At 41.7% G+C, this 15,956-nt stretch overlaps 1 protein-coding gene across 2 annotated transcripts in view; it reads left to right on the top strand.

Annotated features, from left to right (window-relative positions):
* Positions 1 to 829: 829 nt before the first annotated feature.
* LOC128701662 (FAD-dependent oxidoreductase domain-containing protein 2-like) overlaps positions 830 to 15,956 on the top strand; it is a 144,171-nt gene continuing 129,044 nt past the window's right edge. For both annotated transcript variants that reach the window (XM_070101719.1, XM_070101718.1), the window contains exon 1: positions 830 to 984. In XM_070101719.1, the coding sequence (XP_069957820.1) occupies positions 910 to 984 (75 nt within the window). In that variant the 5' untranslated portion in view covers positions 830 to 909. The remainder of the gene's footprint in view (positions 985 to 15,956) is intronic.

Here is a 15,956-nt window from a genome sequence, read left to right as displayed (position 1 = left end):
CTGCCCGGGCAGAATAAGAACACCCTCGAAATATGTTACAGGTAAAGGTGCTTCTGAAATACTAGTGTGGTGCTCGGTTCTGATAAAACTGGAAATGTACCCAGCTGGTGATCAATCAGAACAGTGACCAGCAGTTGACCAATCAGAACACTGACCAGCAGGTGATCAATCAGAACACTGATCAGCAGGTGACCATTCAGAATACTGTGACCAGCAGGTGACCAATCAGAACGTTGCCGAAATCCACGTGTCTAAGGCAGTGAGTTTGACCACCAAATGACCATTCTGCCGAACAGATGACTATTAACAACCCAGGATTCCAAATGGCGGCCTGTTGTCTTGGGTGTAAAGGGAGCAAAATAAACACAGTTTTGACTTATATTATCCTTCACCAATTTAGAACAGAAGTATGTACACTATATACACTATGTACAGTGATAGGTATTAGTGCACTCCACGGTAAGCAAGGCAGAATAGAAGCCACTAGAGAGCAGACCATGCTTCAAGCAGCTCTAGAATAGGAATGACGAGGGCAGACAGGAGAGTGGTACCCACATAACCTCTGCGATTGCCAAAACCATCTTCTTATTGGCTGGAACCTGGTTACTGGTTGAACGACGGGGCCCCATCGTCAACCCTCAGTCACCTGGTTCGCTGGTTGGGGGAGATAGCCTGTGAATGAGGGTGTGTACATGCGCCGAATAAAGGTTACGTACTCTTTGCATGCCACAATGACTAACCCACCAATGACAACAGGTGACCAACTCACCAACGATAACAGGTGGCCAATCAAATGACTGGCTGAGGGTGACCAGCCAATCATCGATCGCCTCCCACACTGGACTCTGCAGTAACAAATGCGAGGCCCAGGCAGCTACCACCTCAGTACGGTCACGACCGTGGTCACAGATGGTAGGTGTGTTGCGTTGCTCTTCGAGCTCTCTCCCACACACTCAGGCAAGACAAGAATTCACTACGATTCTGGTAGGTGTTGAAATGGTGACTTTATTTCCAGTATATTATCTCCGGATTGTAATTTGCTTTTTCTGATAAACTACCTTAGTTGCGATTATAACTTATTTGTTTTGGATTTATTTGTATTTAAAGAATAAAACGGTACTACCATGACTGGAACAATACATTTATAACCCACATATAGAAGATACCATTTGGAGATGAGAACTATTAATTGGGCTTCAAGCCTATCGACTACTCAGATGGTCATTAAGGACGCAAGTCACTTGTTCACCACCATTCGAAACTGATTTCTTAGAGGGGTTTAAGTAGTGTGTGTATATGCTCAGATATACGCCTGTGTGTATATGCTCAGATATACGCCTTTGTGTATATGCTCAGATATACGCCTGTGTGTATATGCTCAGATATACGCCTGTGTATATGCTCAGATATACGCCTGTGTGTATATACTCAGATATACGCCTGTGTGTATATGCTCGGATATACGCCTGTTTGTATATGCTCGGATATACGCCTGTTTGTATATGCTCGGATATACGCCTGTGTGTATATGCTCGGATATACGCCTCTGTGTATAAATCTCGTGATGTGTTCGTGTGTAATTTGCAGTTCTCTGATGCTCTTTGATAAATAAGACATGTGCAACATTTAGGTATCTTTTTTCCGAAACGTTTCGCCTGCACAGTAGGCTTCTTCAGTCGAGTACAGAGGAGTTACAGTAGTAGTAGAGATGTGAAGACGATGTAATCAGTCTATCACCCTTGATGATTTAGTTTTAAGGTGGTCAGTCCCTCAGCCTGGAGAAAGAGTTTTGCTCCATAGTCTGGAACAATGTTTTGCTTCATAGCCTACAACATTGTTCCAGACTATTGAGCAAAACTCTTCTCCAGGCTGAGGGACTGACCACCTTAAAACTACGTCTTCAAGGGTGATGGACTGATTACCTCGTCTTTACAACTCTATTGCTTCTGCGTCTCCTCTATACTCGACTGAAGAAGCGAAATGTTTCAGAATGAAGATACGTACCTAACTGTTGCATATGTTTTTTTAATAAACTTGTCAGTACTGTATACCATTATCCATAGTGCTTCCTGACCCAGCTAGGAGTAATGTGTGTTCCGTGTCCATGTATCACTCCTGGTTCTTCATGTCGAGAGCCTCATTATATACCTTGAATATTCCTCCGAATGTTCGTTTGCTATGTTTTTTGAAGTGGGTATACCTAGAAAAAGTTGTAAATATATTGGTGGTCGTAACTAGGTATCCTCTGAGAAGTACCTGATTTGGATACTAATTTACCTCTGGAACGTCTTATCAAATTCTCAGTTCTCTTGTACTGTAAGAATCGGAAGGTTCATGCAACTATTATGTGTAAGTGGTTTCTGGTCAGCGTTGTAGAGATCACTCCCGGTGTTGGTGTCCGTATTGTGACTATAAACGCTTATTCTAATCTGCATAAAATTTCCAGCGCTGCTGAATGTTGTATGAGGCCTGTGAGTGTTCTTGAGGTGTCGGCACCAGTTTGCCAGTTTGTATTTGAAGAATGGAGTATTTTTGGTGCATTATCTAGTAAGCTTCAGGAGTCTTAATAAACCATGGTACCAGTAGGGTTAGCACTCATGATCTTAATGGCTGATGCTTATGGATAGGATGGAACCCAATGCGTTTAGAATGTGCAGGTGTAAATGTCTATATAGTAAAATTAAAAAAACTCGAAATCATTGGATAACTGGAGAATGCCTCATTTGATTAGCTTGAAACTATTAGCACTGATTCGTTTTTTCTCAACGCAAGATTTGTGTGACTGGGCTCTACAAATATCAGTTAGCCAGTTTTATTTAATAAATTGTGAGTTAAATTAACTGACGAATGCATCTTTAAACCTTTTGAAGTTGATGCATTTAATGAGGACAATAACTGTAGGCTGTTTAAGTGTAAATTATCCATGATAGCAGTTGTAAATTTGGAGCATTACATTGCCCGTAGCGCTGAATGCTTCTTCAGGTTGGTTTCAAACTTCCAGCAGTGCTGTCTCCTACAGGAAGGTGTAAAATTTAAGTAGATTTTGTAGGTTCCAGTTTACAGATTTTATTTGTATGATGCCTGGTGTATTGGAGCCTACGACTGGGCGCTTAGGGGATGGCGCCGCGCAAGAAAAACTTCGCATAGAGGAGGGGAGGAGGGCAGGTACTGAGACCTGATGGTATCTGTATAATGGTAGACCTGCCATGATTCATTGTAGCTTGGTCAGTCTGCCATGATTCATTGTAGCTTTGCCAGTCAACCATGGCTCACAATATGTATTGGACTAGCCACGGTGACACACTCAGCTCTCGCCTGTGTGTCAAGGTCAGCCATGATAAGGAAGTACATCGTTAAGCCACTCTTGTCCTCAAACTGGCTTAGATTCCAGTCAGGGCATTCAATCCTTATGGTAGCAGAATGCCACAGACCCTCTTGAGTATAGCTGAGTGCGACTGTGGTACGAAGTGTACACGCATATGTGTACACTCATAACAAGTGTATGTGCATAGAACTTTGTAAATATGGCTGGTAATGCTCTACAAAAACATGCAAGTCCTCCAACATGATTTCATTAGTGCAGCATGAGGAATCGTGTTGGTGTCATTGTAGTTTTGCTCGGTATTAAAGTTTGTTCTGTCAGGTGCGGCCGCCACAGCTGTAATGTACACGGTAATTGTGTTATACCTGGCAAAAACTGAAGTTGTGTATCTGTACTATATACACATTACACAGTCACACGCATGTATATATAGCATGGGGTCCTCCACGACTATAGTGTAATATATATATATATATATATATATATATATATATATATATATATATATATATATATATATATATATATATAATCTTGGTGATTTGTATATTTACCCCCGCTAATAGTCTCCATAATTGAATTTAATTGTGATTAGGCAGGTTAAATTTTTTTTAATAGTGAATTATGCAAATTGAAGCTTTCTAGATATCAAATTTCATGGTGACCAGAAAAAACGTTAATGTACCACCAAGTCGGCCTAGATAAAACTCGATTTTATGGATAAAAACTTAATTACCTTTTTTAATTTATTAATTTTGGGATGGTTGCACCATCGTAATGGCGTGGTTTGAAAATACAAAGTTTCTGACTACCGTGTGCAGCGCTGTATAGCCCTTGTGGCTTAGCGCTTCTTTTTGATTATAATAATAATAATAATGACTACCGTGTACAAGGTGTCCGGATACATGCACACCTTGCGTGGCGTGGATACACGCACACCTTGCGTGGCGTGGATACACGCACACCTTGCGTGGCGTGGATACATACCTCTAAACTCATTATAATTTTAGAAATTATCAATGTGAGAATAGGATGCAAGACTGATCTCATTATTTGTTGTCAGACAATTAGTCGATTTTTATAACTTGTGGGATGATGGTGCGTGACGCTGAGTGCTGTGGGAATATGTCTGTAAATAAGATATTTTGAAGGTCATGACTTATTTTTGAGAAGACAGTTTCGACCACCAGGGACTTTCATCAATTCACTGGTGAAGGAAATGTGTTGGCAGTGAAATACGTTAAGCTGTAACGTGTGCCGTGTTTACAGACGGTCACTAGCGCCATGCTGTGGGAATAATTGCACCAGTGAATAAAGTGTGTGCAAGTTCTGTGTGTGTGTGTGTGTGTGTGTGTGTGTGTGCGTGTGTGTGTGCGTGTGTGTGTGCGCGCGCAAGTTCTTTGTGTGTGTTCGCGTACTCGCAAGTTTCCTACGTGCGCCCAAGTTCTTCATGTGAGCCACAAGATCTTTGTCGCTCACTGACAAGTTTTGGTTTTGTTTTCCCTGTCGTTGTGTTGGTATGTGTCTGTTCTCTCAATTTTCCTGAGTTTTATGTTTTCGAGAACCTATGTGACTTATCTCCATGAAGTGACTTGTTGCTGGTAACAACTGTTGATTCAAAGCGTTGTTGGCTGTATAATGGGGCCAAGAATGTTGTAATCCTTAAAATACATAATAGTGAGATTATATAAAATATAATATATATAAATATATGTAATATATATAAATATATAAATTTATATATAAATTATATATATAAAATATATATATAAATTATATATATATATAATATATATATATATATATATATATATATATATATATATATATATATATATATATATATATATATATATATATATCGTGCCAAATACGTAAAACTTGCTATTTTGGCTTAAATAGGAACGCTCTTCTTGCCGAATAAGGCAAGCTAAAATTTATGTATGCAGTAATTTAGCAAAAATCATTTGGAACCTAACGAACAAAAATATTCCATTGTGTTTATTATTAAATTATTGTAAACTTACCTTTAGCTGTATAGCCCTTGTGGCTTAGCGCTTCTTTTTGATTATAATAATAATGTAAACTTACCTAAAATATATTTAGTTGGCTTAGGCTAAATTTTATATTATATATATATATATATTTTATTTATATATCTTTAGGATCCTTTCCTCTGAGCTTACTAGTTCAGAGGTTCTCCATGCTCAAAATATAATTTGTATTCTGAATTACCTTCAGTACTTCAGCTGTTGTACAAAATGAAAATTTTTCAAAGGTTATTACAAAGAGGAAGAGTGAGGAGAGCGTGGAAAACTGAGCACCAGCACTGAGAGGTTTAACGTTTCAATGTGTGACGGGTCATCAAGACAGAGAAGGGCTCTCTCATAGCAGAATTCGTCAACGACGTTGTTAAACCTTTCAGCTTCCCAACATGTGGTTTATTTATAGTCTTCCTGCTGAGTTGTGAAGTTGCTAAAAATATATAGGGAACTTTTATATGACTCGTGTATATAGTGCAATTTGTTGTAAATGATATTGAAAGATGCATCCAAAATTGAGTCTTCTTAGTACTGCTGTAAACTAATATGTCAAGAATGGACAGACTCGAACCGTAGACCTGACATGTAGCAGTTCAACGAATATATGAGGATGATGCAGGTCAGTCGTCCATTACGACTGATCTTGAGTTCAGGGACTGTATTGTAACTGGTGACAATGTGGTGGTAGTGCTGTCAGTATGGTGCCAGTGTGGTGGCAGTGGTGTCACTAAGCCGTAGTGACGTCATACGGTATTCTCACCCACACCTTCACAACCGTTGCTACCTGGTATATATAACAACCAGTATAATGGTGCTCGCCACACTTTGGTGTTCCAATTTTCTTAAGTGCTTGGTGCGTGCGTAGGGGCTCTCACACACGCACGAACGCACTTCGTTACGCAAGACTCTAGGATAAATCTATAGTGTATGAGATATATATATATATATATATATATATATATAATACTGCATGAGAGGTGAGTATGCGCGCCTTTTTGCTCGTTAATTCTTGCCTAAATTTTTAAGTTATTGCTTATGCGTAAAAATTAAACTTTCGCACCTTTTCGTCTGAGGAGCTGGGGTGATCCTGCTCCTCTCTGTGTGTCTGAGGAGCTGGGGTGATCCTGCTCCTCTCTGTCTGAGGAGCTGGGGTGATCCTGCTCCTCTCTGTGCGTCTGAAGAGCTGGAGTGATCCTGCTCCTCTGTGCGTCTGAGGAGCTGGGGTGATCCTGCTCCTTTCTGTGCGTCTGAGGAGCTGGGGTGATCCTGCTCCTCTCTGTGCGTCTGAGGAGCTGTGGTGATCCTGCTCCTCTCTGTGCGTCTGAGGAGCTGAGGTGATCCTGCTCCTCTCTGTGCGTCTGAGGAGCTGGGGTGATCCTGCTCCTCTCTGTGCGTCTGAGGAGCTGGGGTGATCCTGATCCTCACTGTGCGTCTGAGGAGCTGGGTGATCCTGTTCCTCTGTGCGTCTGAGGAGCTGGGGTGATCCTGTTCCTCTCTGTGCGTCTGAGGAGCTGGGGTGATCCTGTTCCTCTCTGTGCACCCTGTTCTTCAGTTCCAGCCTTCACTGTATCCTGAGTTGTAAATTAACAGGTCTCCGTATCTATAAATTATAATTGTCCCTTATCTTTTGGTAATCTTCAAGTAGAAACCTTCAGTATCAGCTGGATCAGTCACAGGTGTAGCCATCAGTGTTGATACGCTCAACAAGCAGTTCATCAGTAAGTCCTTAAAGAACAAAAAGGCGCAGTACAATGACTGGAACAATACACAAATAACCCACACGTAGGAGAAAAGCTCATGACGAAGTTTCGGTTCGACTAGGATTATTAACTAATAACATAAACACATACTGTCTCCCTCATCTTCGATTGTTAGTGTGACTAGTTAATGGTCATAAACTTCTTCCATGTGCGGGTTATTTGTGCATCGTAACAGAAGGTCGAGTGTGTGTATTCACAGCTATAGAAAGGAAGGGATGGCGTGCATGAAAATACTATACCACGTATGTAGTAAACAAATTAGCTTGAGCGTGGGCATATGCGCATGTGTACACGTAATGTGTGCCTAATGTGCGCGTGTGAATGACCTTTGCGCTTAGTGAGTCTTTTGTTGGCCGTTCTTTTCACTCGTTTCATTATCCTAATATTTTTGTAGCTTGCTCTTCTGCCTCACCAGTCACTAGAAGAATAGTATTCATGTTACTGAAGCAATCTTTTAGACACCGACCCTCTGTTGTTGAGTATTGGACCCTTTGTTAGAAAAGACTCGCCTACATTGTTCAATAATACACAAATAACCCGCACATAAGAAAGGGAGGAGTTTACGACGACACCAACTTGGTTCATTACCAAACCACAGTTCGTAGGGATCACCTTCAAGGTGCTTGCCACGCTAAGATCCTAGCACCTCTTTCAGCATCACTAAAGGAAATAACTTCCCCTGTCGTCTGAATTTGCTGATACTTTGGGCTAACACCACCCAAGAAATTATGGATTATTGAATGTGAATGACTTCAAAATGGATCAAACTATTGATATAGATTGTGAAGTGTGACAGCGACTTCAAAACAGTTTTACGTTGAGGCAAGAGTAGTATGTTGTAAAGATAGTGTACATTTGATGTTAGAAACAGTTTCCTTGAAGCTCTAAATAACTACCTAGTCATCGAGTTTTCTCGACAAGACAGGTGAAGGGTGTGACTCGGGGGTGGGGGGTGGGGGTGGGGAATGTGAGGGGTACCTCCGGTACCCCGGGTGCCCTGTGTACCCCTGGGATGGACTCTGTTGTCTTCATCCTCCCACGTAAGGCAGACTTGTCATTCTGCCTCGCTCTAAACCACTACACCAGCTCTCGGTTTTGTTTCTAGGAAGGATTTCACGTGGGAGACACTTCTTGACAAAATAGAAAACAAAGCAAGATGGCTCATCTCTCGCCTGGACCCAGCCTGGATAGATCTTCCATTTCAACAGAGCCTTCAACACAGGATGATGTGGGTGGCCTTACTGTTATGTACAAGCCCAGTATTGTTAAAGTACGACACTTGGCTCCACTCAGAGTACAGCTAGAAGCGAGCTTCCACAAGCCGGGCAGCAAACACAAACTGCTGACTGTACCATTCTTCTGGTCGTCAATTCATCACAGATCATTTTTTACTACAATGACTCTGATCTGGAACATGTTCGTACAGCATAATATCAGCCAAATAAAGTCGGTTTACCGAATGAAATCGCTAGCTCACAAATGGCTCCAACTTCATCCTGTTCCATATTTGTATGTCTCATAAGAACTCTTAGCTTGTAAATGAAGTTAGGAACCTTAACCTAACCTTGTAAAATCCCGTATAAAAAAAAGAGGGGAAATAAAGGACTGGAACAATGTGTTCCATTCTATTATCCTCTTCACATTTTGCCGAGTACATTAATTTTTGGCATACGGAAGCTTTGAGTTTTAAAATAATTCATCATTCTTAACGGGAAATTTGTGTAAAAAAAAAGACCTCTAAATTATAAAAATGGCAAACCAGAAGGGTAAAATGCGTTGTCTTAAATCCGCACTCAGTGTCGCGCTCCGACGCTCTCCATCTTTGTCACAGTTTAAACAATCGTGTTTCGTGGCAGCCAAACATAATGTTTGTTGACTGTAATCTTAAAAGAGAGAGTACATATATTCATGAAGGTGGATTTTGAGCCAGCACTGTCATTAATAATTGTTAATATTGTTTATAGTTGTTTACTATTGTTTGTCAATATTATTATTATTTATTATTACAGGTTTTTGCACTAAGCAAAAACTTCATTCTGGGAAAATATCAAAATATATCTTGTTATGAAAACTTTGGCTGTGAAAATAAGTGCAGGAAATTCAACTCTCCGGGGTGTCCACGAGCCAAGTTGAAATTAATTTATCTCAGTTCCTCCTTCAACTCATCCTCGCAAATTTTCGGAGTTCCGTACGTGCTGTATCTAGCAGTAGATTATGTACAACTTAGGTGAGCGCTAATAAATGTAATTTTAATTTGGTTAGAGTACTCAAGGTCGGGAATGGGTTGGTTCCCCTTTTCTGTACGTTGGTTTATGGGGTTTAAAGCCTCTCGACTAAACTAGGTGCACTAAAACTTCATGTAACATTTTCGCCACCAGACAAGAATAATCTCTGAAATAAAGTTTCAAGTGAACTCTGAGTGTATGTACGAGACATACCTCTGTGGATGTACAGTGACATCTGTGTATCCCGTCATATTTGTTGCTCCATCTTTTTTCGTTATACATTTTCATTAAGTTGCATCAAGGCGCTTAATAGTTTAGTTTGATCGACATTCAATTTAACCTAACCAAATTTAAATAAACAATCTGTTGCTAATAAATGGTTCAAATTCTCTGCGAGACAAGCGACCGTAATCAACTTGTCGGAGTTGTATGCTGTTTATAGTTTGTAAACATTCTGAATTAAGACTGTTGCTTAGAAGAATAAACGGTCATGCCTTGATCAAACTCTACACGGAGTGACAAGTTGTCCCAGGTAAAACCTGTTGCCACAAAGATCGCAACCTGTTTTGCAACTTGTTGCATTCAGATGTCGCTACAGTAGACCCAGAGGGAGAGCAATTTAAATTTGGCTGGTAAACACCGTAGAGTTTAGTTCATAATTGTCTCGCTGATAGTAAGCCTAACATAGGTTTTTGTCTTCTGGTAACACTGACCCACTCTAATAACATTTAAAACATATGCAAAGCAGATATAACAACTGAATCGACATTATCCTTGACTGTTACATTTTTCAACCTTCTTTAATGGCAGTTTTAATAATTTAAAAATTTAGTGTATTTTTTCATTATTACAAAAGTTGTCTCACCCCCCCATAAAAATAGTTAATACTGTGGCTGGAATAATTAACACCTAACGTACACTTTGCAAAGAAAACAGATTGCAACCTTTGAGTCTTTACTGGAACATTGTCAAGTTAGAACTGAGGTGTGAGAATGTAGAGAAGGCCTGAATATACAACATGATGGTGCAGGAGAAGGTAGCAGTAGTAATAGTAGTGGTGGTGATGGTAGTAATAGTAGTAGTGGTGGTGGTGATGGTAGTAAAAGTAGTAGTGGTGGTGGTGATGGTAGTAATAGTGGTAGTGGTGATGGTAGTAATAGTAGTGGTGGTGGTGATGGTAGTAATAGTGGTAGTGGTGATGGTAGTAATAGTAGTGGTGGCGGTGATGGTAGTAAAAGTAGTAGTGGTGGTGGTGATGGTAGTAATAGTAGTAGTAGTGACTTTTCAACTTGCGAGTATACTGTATTTTCTATTTGTCAGTCTTCCTGTACACAGTTCATAAATCATAACTTGAAGTTACGTATACACAGTGTGTATAAGAACACACACAGTTTGTTTATACACTAGGTGTATATACAAGGGTGTTATATACCATAAGTGTAAAATCTTCTTAGATAAAATACGATACCTAGACGCAATAACGCAGGCCGGGGGTGAGCCTGTGTTGTCTGTTACGACACACCGGCTTACCCTGTCCTGGGTTAGTGGTAGCCTTCATAAAGCCTGGTGTGCTGGGTTAGTGTACCCTCAGCCTTCACAAAGCCTGGTGTGCTGGGTTAGTGTACCCTCAGCCTTCACAAAGCCTGGTGTGCTGGGTTAGTGTACCCTCAGCCTTCATAAAGCCTGGTGTGCTGGGTTAGTGTACCCTCAGCCTTCACAAAGCCTGGTGTGCTGGGTTAGTGTACCCTCAGCCTTCACAAAGCCTGGTGTGCTGGGTTAGTGTACCCTCAGCCTTCATAAAGCCTGGTGTGCTGGGTTAGTGTACCCTCAGCCTTCACAAAGCCTGGTGTGCTGGGTTATTGTACACTCGGTCTTCACAAAGCCTGGTGGTACAGAAGTGTAAATGGATGGAGACGGACAAACGGAAGAGAAAGAAAGGAAACTTGTTAAGACATTGAACGATTTGGAGTGGAGAGAGAAAGAGAACGTAAGAGAGGGGAGGAGAGGAAGGTTGGGAGGAAGAGAACGTGAGAGGGAGAGGGGAGGGGAGGAAGGTTGGGAGGAAAAGAACGTGAGAGAGAGGGGAGGAGAGGAAGGTGGGGAGGAGAGGAAGGTTGGGAGGAAGAGAACGTGAGAGAGAGAGAGGGGAGGAGAGGAAGGTTGGGAGGAAGAGAACGTAAGAGAGGGGAGGAGAGGAAGGTTGGGAGGAAGAGATCGTGAGAGAGAGAGGGGAGGAGAGGAAGGTTGGGAGGAAAAGAACGTGAGAGAGAGGGGAGGAGAGGAAGGTGGGGAGGAGAGGAAGGTTGGGAGGAAGAGAACGTGAGAGAGAGAGAGGGGAGGAGAGGAAGGTGGGGAGGAGAGGAAGGTTGGGAGGAAGAGAACGTGAGAGAGAGAGAGGGGAGGAGAGGAAGGATGGGAGGAAGAGAACGTGAGAGAGAGAGAGGGGAGGAGAGGAAGGTTGGGAGGAAGAGAACGTGAGAGAGAGAGAGGGGAGGAGAGGAAGGATGGGAGGAAGAGAACGTGAGAGAGAGAGAGGGGAGGAGAGGAAGGTTGGGAGGAAGAGAACGTGAGAGAGAGAGGGGAGGAGAGGAAGGTTGGGAGGAAGAGAACGTGAGAGAGAGAGAGAGAGGGGAGGAGAGGAAGGTTGGGAGGAAGAGAACGTGAGAGAGAGGGGAGGAGAGGAAGGTTGGGAGGAAGAGAACGTGAGAGAGAGGGGAGGAGAGGAAGGTTGTGAGGAAGAGAACGTGAGAGAGAGAGAGGGGAGGAGAGGAAGGATGGGAGGAAGAGAACGTGAGAGAGAGAGAGGGGAGGAGAGGAAGGTTGGGAGGAAGGAGGAGAGGAAGGTTGGGAGGAAGAGAACGTGAGAGAGAGGGGAGGAGAGGAAGGTTGGGAGGAAGAGAACGTGAGAGAGAGGGGAGGAGAGGAAGGTTGGGAGGAAGAGAACGTGAGAGAGAGGGGAGGAGAGGAAGGTTGGGAGGAAGAGAACGTGAGAGAGAGGGGAGGAGAGGAAGGTTGGGAGGAAGAGAACGTGAGAGAGAGGGGAGGAGAGGAAGGTTGGGAGGAAGAGAACGTGAGAGAGGGGAGGAGAGGAAGGTTGGGAGGAAGAGAAAATAAGCAACGTGAGAAACAGGGCAAATTAATTCCAGCTTGAAGTGGAATGTCTTTACTGTTGTTCTGAGCTATGTAATATGACTGAAGAATTACTGTCTGCTGCCGTTGCTGCTACTGTTGTTGCTTAAATTTTTATATCAGTAATTATTGAAGACAAGCCGCATACAGATACATATAGGTAACCGTATTGATTTGGTTTATTAGGTTTAAAACCTGTCGACAACACGAAGGTCACTTCAAACCATTAATTAAGAACACTTAAATTCCTAAAATAGGAATTAAAGTATACTTTCAGGATATATACACTGAGACATGTATACCTCTTGGTGTATATAGCTTAATGTTGGTTTTGGTTGTAGACAGCAAATTATCACTAGAAAACAAAAACTGAAACAGAATTTGTATATATTGAGTAACTAAGTTTTTGTTCCAGCACTTCAGTGTTGCAGTTCAGAGGGGTAATGCTCCTTGTAGTCTGGGTACGTGCCCCAGTTCTGAAGACTTGGATAATGTTCATAAAATGGAATGGTTGATAAACTCATCTGTGCAAGTGTAATGTGTGCCTTCAACCATTTTTATCATGTTACTTGCTAATATATATGTGTATGTAAAAAGTAGAGTAGTTGAAGGCAGTATTCACGCGGCTACAAGAAGTCTCAAGATGTTTTCCTCTTAAGACAGATTAGTGATGGTAATATTCAGTAGATAACGTGTAGGGAATTCAGAGGTGCACTGCAGATGGTCTACTGCTGCTGCTTGTTCGTGAGGACCCTTAGGGACACTGTGAAACATTGAGGATAACGTTTTTGGCACGAGTGACTTCTAGCTCTGAGAAGCCACTCGTGACGAAGTGTTTTCCTTAATGTCTACGTAAGTACCTTTATCCACAGCTTGTCTTTATTATCATAACATTTACAACCATAGTTTCTATGGCTTCAACTTCATGGCTAAACTAAGAATATAGTTACTAACCTATTAAGGCTTGGTGGAAGTAGCACTAACGTCTGCTCTTCGTTGTTCTCGTGATAGGTTAAAGTTTGTTGTGGATTCACTCTGCTGACTTTTTTTCTTTTAAATTGGCAATTGGTTGTGTGTGATATTTTCATTCCAATTTATGGTGCGATGTTTTTTTCATGTGGAGTGACCAGTGTTGAGCCTTCCTGTGCACACCTCACAGACCTGTATTTCAATGTTTTTCTGGCCTCTATATACACAGCTACAATTGTTTCAGGGAATTTTGTAAAGGCCTGGTGTTGCAAATGTTATTCATTGCATGATTTTTTGGAAAATTTGTGATATTTCTCTAGGAATACGCGTCACTGGTTCAGTGGCTCTTGCTAGAAGTGTGCAACATTAAAATTCGAAGAATCCTCCGAATTGCAACATCTTCACCCCACCTTCAGTGTACAAAAAATGTACATCCAAATTCTACGATAAGTCTGGTTAACTGGTTTCCGAATGTCTTCATAAATGCAATCTTGCTCATACTCCAGCAGTTCAAGGCACAACAATCACCTCAACTCTGACACTCGCAAAAAACTTTTAGATGCACAAGTCTCCTAGCATTTAAGACTTCCTTTTCCCTCTCTCCCCAACACCCTTCCTGGGACGACCCCTTCCCCTTCCTTCTACCTCAGATTTATACGCGTGATACGTCTCAACTACAACACTAACCCCTTCCCCCAGCCCTCTAAATTAAACTAAATTAAATTACTATGCTCCAAATATTTACATAAAATTCACATTACACATTTTCAGACATTACATTTCCACTGCCTCCAGCCTCCTCTTGCTGCACCAGCTCAAGTACATTTCTCACAACCATTCAAATATTTGTACCACTATACCTTGGCACATTTCCCTTGTTGCCTTAGATGCCTCAGCAAACACCACACGTTTGCCCCCTCCTCTGTGGTTCACCTTTGTCAAATGTAGACATGTACACTTCCATGTATGTGAAATCATTAACTTCCTCCAACCTGATACCCAGTCTGATATCGCCCCTTTTTTCATTTAAATTTTTTTTTATTATTCTCTCCACCTTTCTCTTTCCTATGATCACTTTTAATTTCTTAATTTTACACTTCCACCTAAATTTCTGCACAACCATTGCAGCTTCTCTGGAGAGTCTCCAACAAGAACTGTCATCACCACTGAGCAACTGTCATCACCACTGAGCAACTGTCATCACCACTGAGCAACTGTCATCACCACTGAGCAACTGTCATCACCACTGAGCAACTGTCATCACCACTGAGCAACTGTCATCACCACTGAGCAACTGTCATCACCACTGAGCAACTGTCATCACCACTGAGCAACTGTCATCACCACTGAGCAACTGTCATCACCACTGAGCAACTGTCATCACCACTGAGCAACTGTCATCACCACTGAGCAACTGTCATCACCACTGAGCAACTGTCATCACCACTGAGCAACTGTCATCACCACTGAGCAACTGTCATCACCACTGAGCAACTGTCATCACCACTGAGCAACTGTCATCACCACTGAGCAACTGTCATCACCACTGAGCAACTGTCATCACCACTGAGCAACTGTCATCACCACTGAGCAACTGTCATCACCACTGAGCAACTGTCATCACCACTGAGCAACTGTCATCACCACTGAGCAACTGCCATCACCACTGAGCAACTGCCATCACCACTGAGCAACTGCCATCACCACTGAGCAACTGCCATCACCACTGAGCAACTGCCATCACCACTGAGCAACTGCCATCACCACTGAGCAACTGCCATCACCACTGAGCAACTGTCATCACCACTGAGCAACTGTCATCACCACTGAGCAACTGTCATCACCACTGAGCAACTGTCATCACCACTGAGCAACTGTCATCACCACTGAGCAACTGTCATCACCACTGAGCAACTGTCATCACCACTGAGCAACTGTCACATCTCCCACTTGGGATCAAATTTGTCATCTTTCAGTAAATATATATAATTATTAGGGATGCGACGAGGTATCGGTATCGGCCGGTATTGGATATTTCTGAGGCATCGTTATCGGTTAGAAAACTGCAGATACTTTTTAATTATTATTATATATGCTAAAAAATATCACGACTGAGTCATACACACACTCATGCGCACACATGCGCACACATGCGCACACATGCGCACACATGCGCACACATGCGCGCACATGCGCGCGCACAATTATCAAAAAGTGCCCTTAACAACCTGTAACACAACACCTCAAGTAATGACTATTATCATCTGTAATAAATTAAACTATTTAATATCTAACCTTCCTGTGTTATTTAAGACCCACAATGTAATAATTATTCCCGTATGTTATATTGAACATAGGCATAATGTTAAAATTAAAATGTAGAAAGGCTATTTTGGTATCGTCCCATCCTTTATGTATTTATATATATATATATATATATATATATATATATATATATATATATATATATATAGCAAGAACTCGTTTAAAATTAAATCCTTTCTAAAAA

The sequence above is a fragment of the Cherax quadricarinatus genome, chromosome 78 (genome assembly GCF_038502225.1).
Source record: "Cherax quadricarinatus isolate ZL_2023a chromosome 78, ASM3850222v1, whole genome shotgun sequence".
Classification (NCBI taxonomy): Eukaryota; Metazoa; Arthropoda; class Malacostraca; order Decapoda; family Parastacidae; genus Cherax; species Cherax quadricarinatus.
This window is presented reverse-complemented; position numbering and strand designations above follow the sequence as displayed.